We start from the raw sequence: 14,050 nt of genomic DNA, 5'->3' as shown, positions 1-14,050 counted from the left end.
CCCAACTTACGATTTCTTAACCAACAGCCCGTAAGCCGCATGACGGTTTACGCTTGGTTCGCAAGGAAAGATAAATGTCAACTTTCCGCGGATAAATACGAAATTTTGAAGATAATTACGAAGATCGGAAAAATGGAATATCTCTATTTTTACGCTATGACGGCTTAAGGGTAGAAGAGGAAAACTGAAAACCGACCTAGGAGCCAGTATAAAAGGAGTCCTAGGCGGGAAGCATGGGGAGGACTTTTCTCAGAGCAAACTTAGCACTTAGAGCAATTAGGCATATTTCTGTTTTTGTTATTCGAGCTGCGACTCAACTAGGTTATTGCCGTCTTAGGGTTTTAGAACTAGGAATCTCGCCGACAGCTCTCGTAGCCCAGACTCTTACCTTGTTGTAACGCTCAGACGCGAATTCGGAATAAGATCTACTTTGCTCTATTTTCGATTTCTTATACTTTATCGTTGTTATTCTTGTGTTCTGATTGCTTGGCGTGTGGTATTAGCAGATATTCGGGACCTCTGAGAAATTAGGGTTTTCCTAGTTTCTTTATTTAAATGGAAATCGACAGTGCGAATTTCAGTTCCCACAGCGGCTCCGAGTTCGTCTTCTGTTGTCCCAAGCTCGTTAAAAAGAAAGAGGGGTTTTGGTTGTGGGTTTGAGGTGTAAGAAAGAAGAGGCTGAGCTCGTTGAAGTAGGAGTTGAGCTCGTCTCCCGTCATCCCGAGCTCGTCAATGGTGGTTCCGAGTTCGTCTTCTATCGTCCCGAGCTCGTCAATGGCGTCTCCGAGTTCATCTTCTGTCGTCTCGAGCTCGTCAATGGCGGCTCCGAGTTCGTCTTCTGTCATCCCGAGCTCGTCAATGGCGACTCCAAGCTCGTTGTTGAAGATCTCGAGTTCGTCTCCTGTCGTCCCAAGCTCGTCAATGGCGGCTCCAAGCTCGGTAATGGTGGCTCCAATTTCGTTGCTGGAGATCCCAAACTTTTCTGCTGTTCCGAGCTCATCTGATGCGCTCAGTTTGTTAATGGCGGCTTTGAGTTCGAGCTCGTCCATTGCTGCTTCGGATTCTTCGTTGGTGAAGGAGTGTGGTCGAGATGCCATGGTTTCGTGTGTGGGCCGAGCTAGGGAAAGCTCTGAATCTGGGTTGTCGATATCGGTTGTTGATGATCCGAGTTTGGCGATGGCGATAAGTGTGGTGTCTGATGTGGAGGGCACAAGCTTGCCATTGGTTGGGTCGAGCTCGACTTTTTTTCAAGCTCATCAGTTTTTGTTCCAAGTTTGTTTCCTGTCGTTCCTAGCTCGTCCCCTTGTTCGAGCTTATCGCTTGCTATCCCGAGCTTGCCGTTGTCGACAGAGCGGTGTCGTGGTGAGGTGGGGTTGAGCTCGTCGTCTTCTGGTTCGAGCTCGTCTCTCAGTTAGTTGGTGTTCCTCTTGCTCCTGGTGATAGTGAGTGTGTGGAATACTTCAAGGCGACAGGGGCTCGGGATTGGACTGAGGTGAGGCGATCGGAGGTTTGGCAGTGCATCCCGTTTATTTACTCAGGTTGAAAATATGCACTTTTTTTACTGGGTTAATTGCCTTTGATTGCTTGATCTTGGCTCTGAAACGTCACTGATTAAGTGTAAGCACGGAGCTGCAGCACTGAGAACGGATCTCATATTTTTTTTTTTTTGCAAATTTCATTAAGTGTGAGCGCGGAGATGCAGCACTGAGAACGGATCTCGTATATTTTTTTTGCAAATTTGATTAAGTGTGAGCGCGAAGCTGCAGCACTGAGAACGGATCTCATATATTTTTTTTTTTTTTTGCAAATTTGTTTTTGTTTTTTTTTGCAAATTTGATTTATGTGAGAGCGCGGAGCTGCAGCACTGAGAACGGATCTCGTATATTTTTTTTTTTTTTGCAAATTTGATTAAGTGTGAGCGCGGAGCTGAAGCACTGAGAACGGATCTCGTACAATTTTTTTTTGCAAATTTAATTAAGTGTGAGCGCGGAGAAGCAGCACTGAGAATGGATCTCGTATTTTTTTACGTGAGAGATGGTCGTATCCTGATATTTGTTTGAAAAATATAGTGTGAGCGCGGAGCTGCAGCACTGAGAACGGATCTCGTATTTTTTTACGTGAGAGATGGTCGTATCCTGATATTTGTTTGAAAAATATAGAATTTTTTATAGAACTAGATGAGCCTCGTGAGAGGTTTGCCTATGTACCCCACAGGCGGGGATCAAGCCGACAGTAGTTCACCTTTACAAGAAAAGTAAATGCTTAGATTAAAAGGGCGGAACCTCCTGGAGTCTTATTTTTGGTACATCAGGGGTGCGCCGGTCTTCTTGCTTGCGCCTTCTTCTTAGGTAGATTTTTATATTTTTTTATAGAACTGCAATACGCCTGGGCATCTTCTGATCCTTGACTGTTGCGAGCATGCTTTCCTGTGGAGCGACTGGATGGTTGGTCGCTGATTTGATAATTGGGTGCTTTTCTGCTCTTTCCATCTCTATACGCTTTGTCATGATGCTTTCTAGGTTCGTAATATTCGTCAGGCTCTTTATCTTTCAAAGATGATTTTTTGGTGGCTGCGTGTTTTTTGCTGAATACAGCTTTATCTTCTTCGATTTCGATGAAAGTTATCGCCCGATGGAGTGCATCTTCCCGAGTCTGTCGTTTATACTTCATGAGCTCTTCTCGGAATGGTGATTCGTGCCAAAGACCGTTTCGGAGTGCGAGGACTTCTGCTTCGTCGAGTACGGTGATGCGAGAAACAATGGCTCTGAACTTGTCGATGTACGAGCGTAGAGTTTCCGTAGGTTTTCGTACGGTGATGCGAGAAACGATGACTCTGAACTTGTCGATGTACGAGCGTTGTGTTTCCGTAGGTTCTTGAGCCAAAGTCCATAGGTCGGCATTAGTTTCACTCTGTTGGATAAACAGCGAGTAGTGTTTGAGGAAGGCCGTCGAGAGTTGATTGTAGTTGTCGATAGAATGGGTTTCAAGGCGTGAGAACCAACCGAGGGCGAGTCCGCTTAAATTTTCCACAAACAATTGATAGAGACCGGCATCGCGTTCTTCTGGTGAGAAATTGGCTCTCCCGGTTGCGATGCTGAAGGCGGTGAGATACTCTCTTGGATCAGATGTTCCGTTGTAAGTCGAGAGTTTGATTTTGTTCTTCTGATGTCGGACTGGAATACTGAGGATACGAGTTGTAAAAGTACACGATCGATCTCTGGTGCTGCGCTGGTTGTCTGATGGACTTTGGAGTTCATGCTTTGCAGCTGAGCCCTCATTTCTTCAATGTCGTCGTCTCTGTGTTGGGTCTCCCTGTTGGTGATCTGCGGGAAATTGGTGTTTTGAAGATGTTGATCATTTAGATAACTTGGGCGCTGCTGTCTGGAGTCGATGATTGGTGCTGAAGATTCGTTCACGTGATTCTGATGTTGTTGTCCGGAACTTGTGATTGGTGCACGTAGATCGTTGGCTTGGATTGATCGCTGTTGTCCTGAACCGGTCACTGGTGTTGGTAAATCGTTAAAAAGAACACGCTGGAGTCGTGGAATGATATCAACTTGTTGTGATCTTGATGCGCCAATCTCGACAGACTGGAGTTCGTTGATGCGGTTGTTGCAAGCAATCTGAGAATGCGCGAGGTCGTCCAAACGAGAAGTCGTTCCTCGAGCGAGCTCGTCGATCCTTCCAAGAAGGGTCTGAAAGATCAGGGAGATGTCTGCCTGAGTGGAGTACATTGTTCTTGTGTTAGGTGGTTGTGTTGCAGCTGGGGTTACAACAGCTGTTGTCCTGTTTGTGGGTTGCACAGGAGTTGTGATCCGAGCGTAAGTCTCTAGATTTATTGGTTGGACTGAGGTCGTCAGTATGAGAGATGTGGTGCCGGCTGGATGACGCGAGGTCGTAACTGCTGCTGGTAGGGTCGAGGTCGCCACCATAGACGCTGTGTTGTTGGCTGGAAGGGCCGAGGTTGTCACCATTGATGGCTGGGGCGAGGTCGTCGCCATTAACGTCGAGGTGTTGGCTGGATGGTCCGAGGTTGCCACCATTGATGGATTGTCCGAGGTCGTCGCTACAAGTGTCGAGGCGTTGGCTAGATGGTCCGAGATTGCTACCATTGATGGTTCGCCCGAGGTCGTCGCCACTAGCGTCGGGGTGTTGGCTGAATGGTCCGAGGTTGCCACCATTGATGGTTCGCCCGAGGTCGTCGCCACTAGCGTCGGGGTGTTGGCTGAATGGTCCGAGGTTGCCACCATTGATGGTTCGCCCGAGGTCGTCGCCACTAGCGTCGGGGTGTTGGCTGAATGGTCCGAGGTTGCCACCATTGATGGTTCGCCCGAGGTCGTCGCCACTAGCGTCAAGGTGTTGGCTAGATGGTCCGAGGTTGCCATTGCAGCTAGTTGTGTGCTCGTCATTCCAGGATGGTCGGTGGTTGCAGAAATTGGGGAGTCTGGTTGCGCTGTGGGTTATGTGACTGCCGAGCTGTCTTGAGGTGAAGAAGAATCCCCTGTCCCATGGTGGGCGCCAATTGTTGTTTCCATATCTGATCGATGATGTAATATTTATAAATGATGTAAATGGGTGGAGATTTTCGTATTAATAGTCAAGAATAAACAAGCTCGGTCAATTACAAGAACTAAAGATGCTCGTCTAAACAGTTCGTCTAAACAAGTATCTTTCTATTTTATGGTCTGAGGTCGTCTGGGCCGAGCTCGCCTAGTGGTTGAGGTCGTCCAAGACTTTGTATGTGATGAAGAGGCGATGGTCTCTTTTTCTGTACTTTCTGTACGTTTCTGACTGTCCTTTCAATGAGTCTGACGTCTTCTATTTATAGTGATGTACGTTTTGTCTTCTAGCGAAATCATCAATTGTTGTTCAACGGGCCGGGCCTGATTTTGGACTTAGCTCTTAATGGGCATGTGAACAACGCCAACGCCCCAGTCTTTATCATACGGCTCAGGAGAAGAGGACATGGCCACGTTGCACACGACTTCGATTTGGCAAGTGGGCATTGTAGTAAACGTAGGCAGTGGAAACATCTTTGGTTCTGTCTTGGAAGCATATGGGTTCAAGAAGTCACTGATAACCACCGAGCGATCTTCTCTATTGAAGAAAAAACTCCAGCCACGGGAGGCTCCGACCAACTGCGCCTCGTGAAGCTCATCGGGAAATGTTTTCTCCGTTCTAACTAACTCAAATTTTGCGACGTCGTACAACAGGACTTTACCGATGTTGCCACCGTCAGGCGAAGGTTGCACAACGTTGCAAACCGAAACACATGGGCCGGTCTTGGACGATGAAAGCAAACGAACGCTCCTCCTGTTCTTGTGAATCTGCCAAGTAAGCAACACAGAGATCTAAAGCAGTTAAAATTAAAACCTTTTTCTCTAATCATAGAATAATCTCAACCCTCCTATCATATCTTTGTTCTGTCTTTTTAAAAAAATTAAAAAAATTAAAAAAAAAAAAGGGGAAATCAATTTCCTAAGGTAAAAAGACTTATAGAAAAGTGGCGTCCTCTCTTTTTAACAAAAACAAGTAACTGAGGGTAGAAAATAAACTATTCAAAACAGAACGAGAGCGAGAAAGAGCTTAGCTTACGAGGGGAGAGATCTTGGGGACAAGTCGAGACATTATTGAAACTATGCCACCAAAAAAAAACCTAGATCAAGTTGATTGTATTTAGTCTCTACCACCATAAATTTCGAAGAGAGAGATAGTAGGCGTGTCTACCAAGCTTTTTCTCTGCTCCTTTCTTTCCTTTTTGGTGCAACTTTTGTTTTTGGAATCTTGCCAATTTCACCAAGGTACTCTTTGCTAAAAGGAAGTAACAATGTATTTTCAATCATTATTTGCTTAGTTTCAAAATGAGTCATGTTTTAGAAAAAAAAATATAAAAATATATCTTATATTTTCAATGCATTTTATTAAGTAAAAATGGTAAACTTAAAAAATTAAATATGTCTATTATATTTTGATTGATTAAGATTGTAGAAAATAATTAATCACGAAATTTAAAATCAAATTTTAAAATATTTAATATGTTTAAAAGCTCCAAAACATTCCTTCATTTTGAAATGGAGGGGGTATTTAATATGTTTATACTTTGTTCGGATTAACGAATACTAGGTAATAATCTACATTGCGCTAAGTGAAATATTTAATAAAATCTTTACTAAGTCAATAAGTTTAAATTTTTTAAAATTATTACAAAAGATATAAAAAATATATTTTAATAATTTGATCAAGCTAAAAAAATAATTAAATTTTATTAATTCAAGTATGATGCATATTTAAAAAATTTTGAAATGAAAATATTTATATACTTTGTATATGATATACAACTTTATTTAAATGACATTAAATCTATATATATAATCTGAACAACTATTAAATGAAACTTTCTACTCATATATTATGATCATTTGCAATTTTTTTATAACAAAAACAATTATTGACAACAAAAAATAATGTGAATTTTTAACAGTTTAATTTAATGTTATTTTTAAATTCAAAATATAACATATACAAAAAATCTAAATTTTATTATATAGTTAACGCGATAATTTATTTTTTAGTATTATAAAATTAAACCAAAATGATAGAAAATACAGGAATTGTTATCAGATCTTTATTAATCAAAATTATTGAGGCTGCTTTGACTTTTATTGCTAAGATTTAAAAGAGTATCTAAACAATTAAAAATAGAATTAATGAGAAAAAGAGAAGCAGATAGAAAATGTTCTTGTGGAGATAGTCGTATGATCATAAAAATATGAGATACTGAGCAATAGAAATGCTCAAACATGAATATATAACTACAAAGATAGAGTGTATACTCAAACATGAATATATAACTACAAAGATAGAGTGTATATACACACAAAAACATTGATTAGAAATTAATGTACTGTTCAATTGTCAAGGTTAACAAAGTTATACCAAAGTAAAATCAATCTTGGGATTAATATGTGTGTATTGGGAGCACATATCCCTAATCAATAACAACAAGATAAGAACAATACAAGTAAACACAAATCTGCTAACAATGTGAAAAAATAGAAAAATAAAATTAAAACACTATCGTCGTGAATGCTGATGGTAAGGTGAAGTGGCTTGAAGTCTAATTTGCCGTTTCTGAAGAAAACTTTGGAGAGATCTTTTCATAGAAGCCTTTGAATTTGGAAGCTGTTGATGATAATTATTTAATCGGGTCGACCTGTTTCGAGGATCTGGCCCGTTTGAAGATAACTTCTCTTCCATTTCTCTGCTCGCCATCGATATTATCGATTTAGCCTGCATATAATCATTAAAGACATTAATGGTTAGTAAAATTCATTGCTTACACACTATGATCATAAGATAAATGTCTTACATGCACATACCTGATGATGAGTAACATTTGAATACACACACATTTTTCCATTGTAGAAAATTGTTAATCTCTGAGTTTCTTCTTCTTTTGGTAATGAATTTCCAGAGCTTCTTGATTCTACCACACTGCAAACCAATTAAAATGTGAAATTTATCAGATTCATTTATATGAACTGAATTTCATATACTGAATCTCAAGAAACAGAGAGAGACTTACGAGTTATCTGAATCGGTAATACAAGAAGTTGGAAAAAGACGAAGTTCCAAGTCGCAGTTTTTCTCCATCTTTGTTAGTTGTAAGAACTAGAAAGTCTAGAACTAATGATGATGGTGATGATATTATGTCTGGATTGATAAATATAAGTTTATATATAAGACGAGAGAGGGCACGGGAGAGACGGTGGAACAGAACACGGGTTTTATGACGGCGGTATCTTAAGACAGACAGATCACAGCTTCTTTTAAATTATCTCACGTGGAACATGTTTTCTCTATTTTTATATTTGTGCAGCTTCAGTGTTTTTTCGGAGTTTTGTATTTTTGATTTAACGAGGAATAAAAGGAAAAAGAAAACACTCCTTTTTATTTTAGTATAATACTTATAACGAATTTCTACTAGTTGTTTAGAGGCATTTTGCAGGCGGCATATATCTTTGTAATTCAAGTTCAATTAGAACAAAACTTAGGTTCACCCCTAAGGTGAACCTTTAAATTCATCTCTCCTCTTATTTCCTATCAAAATGTCACATAGATTAATAATAAAATACATTATTTTTTAAAAAAAAATCTAAAATAATTCAAAAAAAATAATGACGCTCATTTTAATGACGTTAACGCCACTAACTAAACCCTAAATCTTAAATTCTAAACCCTAAACCTTAAATCTAAACCCTAAATTCTAAACCTAAACTCTAAACCCTAAACCCAAACCCTATATCTTAAACCCAAATCCTAAACCCTAAACCCAAACCGTAAACTCTAAACCCAAACCCTACACCTTAAACTCAAACCCTAAATCCTAAAACCAAACCTAAACTCTAAACCCAAATCTTAAACCCTAAAGAAACAATATCAACATTAACCCAAACCTTTATGATATAAGATTTGGGTTCAAGGTTTACGATTTGAGTTTAGGGTGTAGGGATTAGGTTTGGATATATGGTTTGAGTTTAGAGTCTATGATTTGGGTTTAGGATATAAGGTTTGGGTTTAGGGTTTAGGGTTTAGGATTTGGGTTTGGGTTTAGGGTTTACGGTTTACGGTTTGGGTTTAGGATTTAGGATTTGTGTTTAGGGTATAGATTTAAAGTTTAGGGTTTAATTAGTGGCGTTAGTATCATTAAAATTGGCGTTATTATTTTTTTTCAATTTTTTCAATTTTTTTTAAATAAAATTAATTTATTTTATTATTAATCTAGGTGGTATTTTGATTGGTAATAAGATGAGAGGTGAATTTAAAGGTTCACCTTAGGGGTGAACCTAAGTCTTGTTATTCAAATTATGTGATCACTGTACACGTAAGTATTTAAATCTCGGCGGTATTTGACATAATTTCTCTTTTTGTGATACGAAACTTGATTTGATTAGAATTAGGATAATGATTCATAAATCTGTGTAACTCATTCACATTTTTCCTCTACTTTTTTCTTTTTTAAAATAAGCAAATTTTATTTGCTATTTTATTTTCCTGTTGACTTAAATCCAGTCTCTACCCAAATGAGCTACAAGATTTGGCACGGGTGTAAATCTTATGTTATTCTAATTCCTACTTAGGTAAGTGTAAACATAACCGCCGAAAGTTTTTACCAAAAAAAAAAAAAAACGGCCGAAAGTTACGTTCCAGTGTTACAATTTGTATTACTTTTACAAATATTAACTAAATTAAATTCATACTTATGTTGCACATAAATTCATACTCCAGTTGCATATTGATGCGTTGTTTTCTTTACTATATTTTTATATACTCCTAGAGCATCTATTTTGAAGTTTCCAAAATTCTATATTTAAAGTTTAAAAGTGTTCTTCTCCAAAAGAAAAATTTCAAACTCAATTTTAAAACTATTTATATTTTATAATATGGTCCTTATATTTGTCATAACTAATTTGAATTCATAAAAAATTTGTAAATAACTAGCACAAATATAAACATATTACAATAATATTAATTAATAAAATATTCTATTAAATATAAAAATTTAAATAAAAAGAACTTAATTAATATTAAACTTCAAACAAAATAACATATTATTTCATAAAATGATTTTCCTAATGCATATATGATCTATTAGTGCATTTTGAAGTAAAAATGACTCTCTTCATTTTTATTTTGTAGATTACGAGCTAAAAGTTGTTGAAATCGGGTAATATTGATATTTGTAAATACATAGATCAGAACAAGAAAGTAAAAGAAAAAATAAAATATTGCTAAAAGACTAATTTCTTTTCGATGATATTAATACTCGTGAATATATTCGATATGAACAATAAAGAATTGTACGAAAAAGACGTCAAAAACAAATAACAACAACCATCTTCAGTTACACAAAAACAAATTGGACAATATTTGAAAATTTGAAAGTTCTGGATCAAACTTTTCTGGCTATTAGTGTTGTTGTAATATTTAAATTTGTGTAATTATTATGTCTTCATGTAATTTTTAAAAATCTTTTTGTTAAGTTTTTTTTGTATATTATTGTTGTCTAAATCTAGCTTAAAATATTTTAAATTTTATTTTAAAGTTTAATTTAATTTTATGTGTAAAATTTAAAATCTAAAATTTAAAATCTGTAAATAAAATTTAAAATATTTATGAGATATAATTTTTTTAAGGATTAAAACAATAAACGAGAAAATATTTATGAATCATAAAGGTGATGTGTGATTATATAGACCAAAATGCAAATAAAAATATGAAACTTTAAATTTGAAGTTTTGAGTAGTGAAAGTTCAAATATAAAGTTTCACTCTTCTTGAAGTTTTGAAGTTTCTTTTTGAAAAGCAAAAAATATCATATTTGAAGTTATAAAATGACTTCAATTCTTTTATGACATTTCGTAACAAACTCATTTGCCATTTGTATTACTTTTACAAATATTGACTAAATTAAATTCATACTTATGTGGTCGAAACTTTAGTTTACAAACTATCCACTAGTAAAGTATTCTTGTCAAGAAAAAAGTATTTAAAATGAAATCGGCTACTAACTAAACTCAACCTGAGTGCCATCTTCCCTTTGAATCGGTTGAGCTAATATGAATTTTATCTGATGTTGTATAGAATAGTTTGAGCTGTTCATGAACCTGTTGACGTTGCGTGTTGCGTTGTACTTGGTCTTTATGCATAATCTTTTATTTTAATTGTTTATCTTCAAAGTTCGGTTCAAAGTATAAAATCGGTGGCATGGAGACCATTTGGCATATATATATAGTGGTTCAAATTATAAAATCAAGTGTTAATTGAATTGCATTAGTCAGTGCCAATGTTAGCTCTATAAATTAATATTCGATAAATTAATAAATACTATAAATTAATAACTTTTCTGGTCCCGAATTAAACCGGTTCAAAATAAAACACAAATCGATAAAATAATAAGATAATAATATTGTAGAAAATATTATATAAATATATGGTCCCATTAAAATCATAATTAATATTTTTTTATATATACATTTTATATAAATACAAACAACCAATTTTATTATTTGTTTTTATTTTACAATAATAGAATTATCTCTATATTTTCTTAACATTGCAATATATTTTGCTAATATTTAGTAAAATTATATCTAAGACACATTTAAATTTTATAAAACATATTTATATACATAAAATAAAACAATACAAAAATGTGAAAGTCGAACTTTAAGAATTTAATTAATGTATATACAGTAAAATCAATTATTTTAGTTGCTTTATAAGAAATTCATAAAAATACTCTTTGTAAATTAATAACTCTATAAATTAATAAAATATTATAATTCCAACATTATTAATTTATAGAGTTTTATTGTACTTTGAGGTCAATGGCATATTGTTTGTGGTAAAGAAATAAATATTAAACTACAATTTTATAGATTTGTTTATTTTAGGGGGAGAATTGCCAAGTGTGACTCAAAACTTGGAGTCAAACCCAAAACAATACCCCAACTTGGGTCAAAGGCAAAAGTAACCTAAAAGGCTATTGAAATTACAACTATCCCCTTGTGACCAAACAAAAAAACGGAATTTTTTTTACGTTTCTACCCCTCGCAAGTCGTCTGTTTAGACGACTTGAAAATAAGTCGTCCAGACGACTTAACTGAAAGTCGTCTGGACAGTTAGTCTTAAACATAATTTAAAAATTTTGTAAAAAATATTTTGATAAGTGAAAAATGGGAATTATGTAATTAACATATGTCTTAGGAGGTATAAATTAAGATATAACAAATTTCAATTGTTTTCAGCATAGATGAGTGAAAGTAGTGAGTCATGATATTCTTAAGTTTATGTTTCATCAACATATGTTGTAGTATTGTATGTGTTCTTAGGGTTAGATGTTGGAAAGCATTAAAACCGTTTTTGAAAATTTTTAAAATTACTTATGCGTGTTCATTTCTGTGTATAGTAAACACTATTTAAGTATAATTTGATTTTATAACGTGGTTAGTTAGTTAATCTAGTCATTTTAGTTTAGGGGTTCATTTTAGGGTCTAGGACGACTTAATATTTTGTCGTCTGAAAACAGACGACTAAATATTAAGTCGTCTGTTGTACATTATCAGCCAGAATAAGTCGTCTAAACCGGACCAAACCTTAAAGTTTACCAATGTAATTTTAAAGCTAACCGGATTATTTACCCAATATATAAGGTGATTTTTATTTTTTTGTTTCATTTTTCGCGAAATTCAGAAACCCTAACAGTTCTCCCTCTCAAAGGCGATTTCGAATTCCCACGATTTCCGAACAAACCATCGTTCTCAACATCGGCTATCTATCTCACTTCATTCTCACCGTTGTCGCCGCAGCTTCTTCTAACCCTAGCCGCGCCGATTCCTCTAAACCCTAGCGCCGCCGATTCCTCTAAACCCTAGCGCCGCCGATTCCTCTAAACCCTAGCGCCGCCGATTCCTCTAAACCCTAGCGCCGCCGATTCCTCTAAACCCTAGCGCCGCCGATTCCTCTAAACCCTAGCGCCGCCGATTCCTCTAAACCCTAGCGCCGCCGATTCCTCTAAACCCTAGCGCCGCCGATTCCTCTAAACCCTAGCGCCGCCGATTCCTCTAAACCCTAGCGCCGCCGATTCCTCTAAACCCTAGCGCCGCCGCTTCCACTATATCCGAACAAACCGTCGCCCTCGCCACCGTGGTCACCAACGTTCTAAACACTAGCGCCGCCGCTTCTTCTAAACCCTAGCGCCGCCGCTTCTTCTCTGTAAACCTTAGCGCCGTTTCTCTGTAAACCCTAACGCCGCTAAGTCATCAATCTCGAGGAAAAGATGAACATAAAACGTTGTCTCTATCAATTTACTCATTCTCACCGTTTCACGTTTATTTTTTCAGATCTATAACCGCAATGACGAGTACTCCAACTCCTTCTGCGACTGGAAGACTTGTAAGTAATTTAAGTCGTCTACTAAGTCGTCTGGACTTATATTGTTGTCTTTGATTATTTTGCAGACAAAAAGGATGGATATTCCAGAACTCCCCCGTAGGTTATACACATCAGGGGAAGAACCAGAAGCCCACAATAGCATTTCGTATCATACGGATAACAGCAAGTTGCATACTGCTCTTAGGAAAGCTCTTACTGATGACGAATTTGAAGAGCTCAAGGAGTCGAGTTTGGGAGTTTTCATCAAGTTCAAGGAGCAGGGATTTGGTTGGGCTTCAAGGCTGGTTCACTACATGCTCAGTTTCAAGCTGGACATTAAGAAGAAGTATGAGATGTGGTCTCTCGTTGGTCCAGAACCTTTGAGGTTTTCACTGTTAGAGTTTGAAAACCTCACTGGTCTAAACTGCGAGTACATCGAGGACCTTGAGACACCAAAATGTGACGTTACCCCAGAGATGGTTTCTTTCTGGGGGATGCTGGGAGTTCATCTGGAAGCTGGGCCAACTACTGATCAGATAATAGCAGCACTGAAGAGATGCGGGGATTGGTCCAGGGAAGATCGCAAGCGGCTCGCGTACCTCTCCATCTTCACTGGATTCATTGAAGGGAGAAAGTTTTCAACCGCTACACGATCTACTCTGGCAAGGCTAGTGATGGATTTAGAACGGTTTGAGAATTATCCATGGGGGAGAGTCGCGTTTAAGGTGCTGATGGACTCTTTGTGGAACAAAGAAATTGCTGGCTGTTACACCGTGGATGGGTTTATACAAGTTCTTCAGGTCTAGACGTACACAGCTATGCCGGAATTGGGTGCTAGTATTGGTGGTCCCAGAGCAGACAGTCCGTCTCCACCGATACTGGCTTACGAGGGCAGCAGAGGCCGCAGATCAATGAAAGCTGCTATCTTGAGTCAGGTATTTACTTCAATCCAAAAGACTGCGCAGACGACTTATTATAAGTCGTCTGGAAAGTCTTCCATCTGGACGACTTATTAGACGACTTATAATAAGGCGTCTGGAAAGTCTTCCCAGCTGGACGACTTATCGGACGACTTAATTAAGTCGTCTGGAAAGTCTTCCATCTGGACGACTTAT

General features: G+C 37.3%; 2 protein-coding genes across 2 annotated transcripts in view; both read right to left on the bottom strand.

Moving 5' to 3' along the window:
- The window catches only part of LOC106344718, a 14,459-nt gene extending 8,828 nt beyond the window's left edge, over positions 1-5,631 (bottom strand). Inside the window, 2 exon segments of the mRNA XM_013784037.1 lie at positions 4,925-5,327; positions 5,596-5,631. Coding sequence (XP_013639491.1) covers positions 4,925-5,327; positions 5,596-5,628 — 436 coding nt within the window. The 5' untranslated portion in view covers positions 5,629-5,631.
- A 1,242-nt stretch (positions 5,632-6,873) lies between these two features.
- On the bottom strand, positions 6,874-7,709 carry LOC106294629 (protein TIFY 5A-like). The gene is made up of 3 exons (XM_013730235.1): positions 7,586-7,709; positions 7,380-7,494; positions 6,874-7,290 (listed from the first exon to the last, which is right to left on the bottom strand). The coding sequence occupies exons 1-3, from the start codon at positions 7,651-7,653 to the stop codon at positions 7,075-7,077; spliced, it is 399 nt and encodes a 132-aa protein (XP_013585689.1). The 5' UTR covers positions 7,654-7,709; the 3' UTR covers positions 6,874-7,074.
- Between the last annotated feature and the right edge of the window lie 6,341 nt (positions 7,710-14,050).

The sequence above is a fragment of the Brassica oleracea genome, chromosome C5 (assembly GCF_000695525.1).
Source record: "Brassica oleracea var. oleracea cultivar TO1000 chromosome C5, BOL, whole genome shotgun sequence".
NCBI classification, from domain to species: Eukaryota; Viridiplantae; Streptophyta; class Magnoliopsida; order Brassicales; family Brassicaceae; genus Brassica; species Brassica oleracea.
The sequence above is the reverse complement of the archived record's forward strand: the minus strand, read 5'-3'. Positions and strand labels throughout refer to the sequence as shown.

What these genes read in the sequence shown, in the direction of transcription:
- LOC106294629 (XM_013730235.1), bottom strand. Translation starts at nt 7,653, where the DNA reads ATGGAGAAAAACTGCGACTTGGAACTTCGTCTTTTTCCAACTTCTTGT. An exon ending in ATTACCGATTCAGATAACTC is followed by an intron (nt 7,495 to 7,585) that starts GTAAGTCTCTCT and finishes ATTGGTTTGCAG; the next exon opens with TGTGGTAGAATCAAGAAGCT. An exon ending in CAAATGTTACTCATCATCAG is followed by an intron (nt 7,291 to 7,379) that starts GTATGTGCATGT and finishes GATTATATGCAG; the next exon opens with GCTAAATCGATAATATCGAT.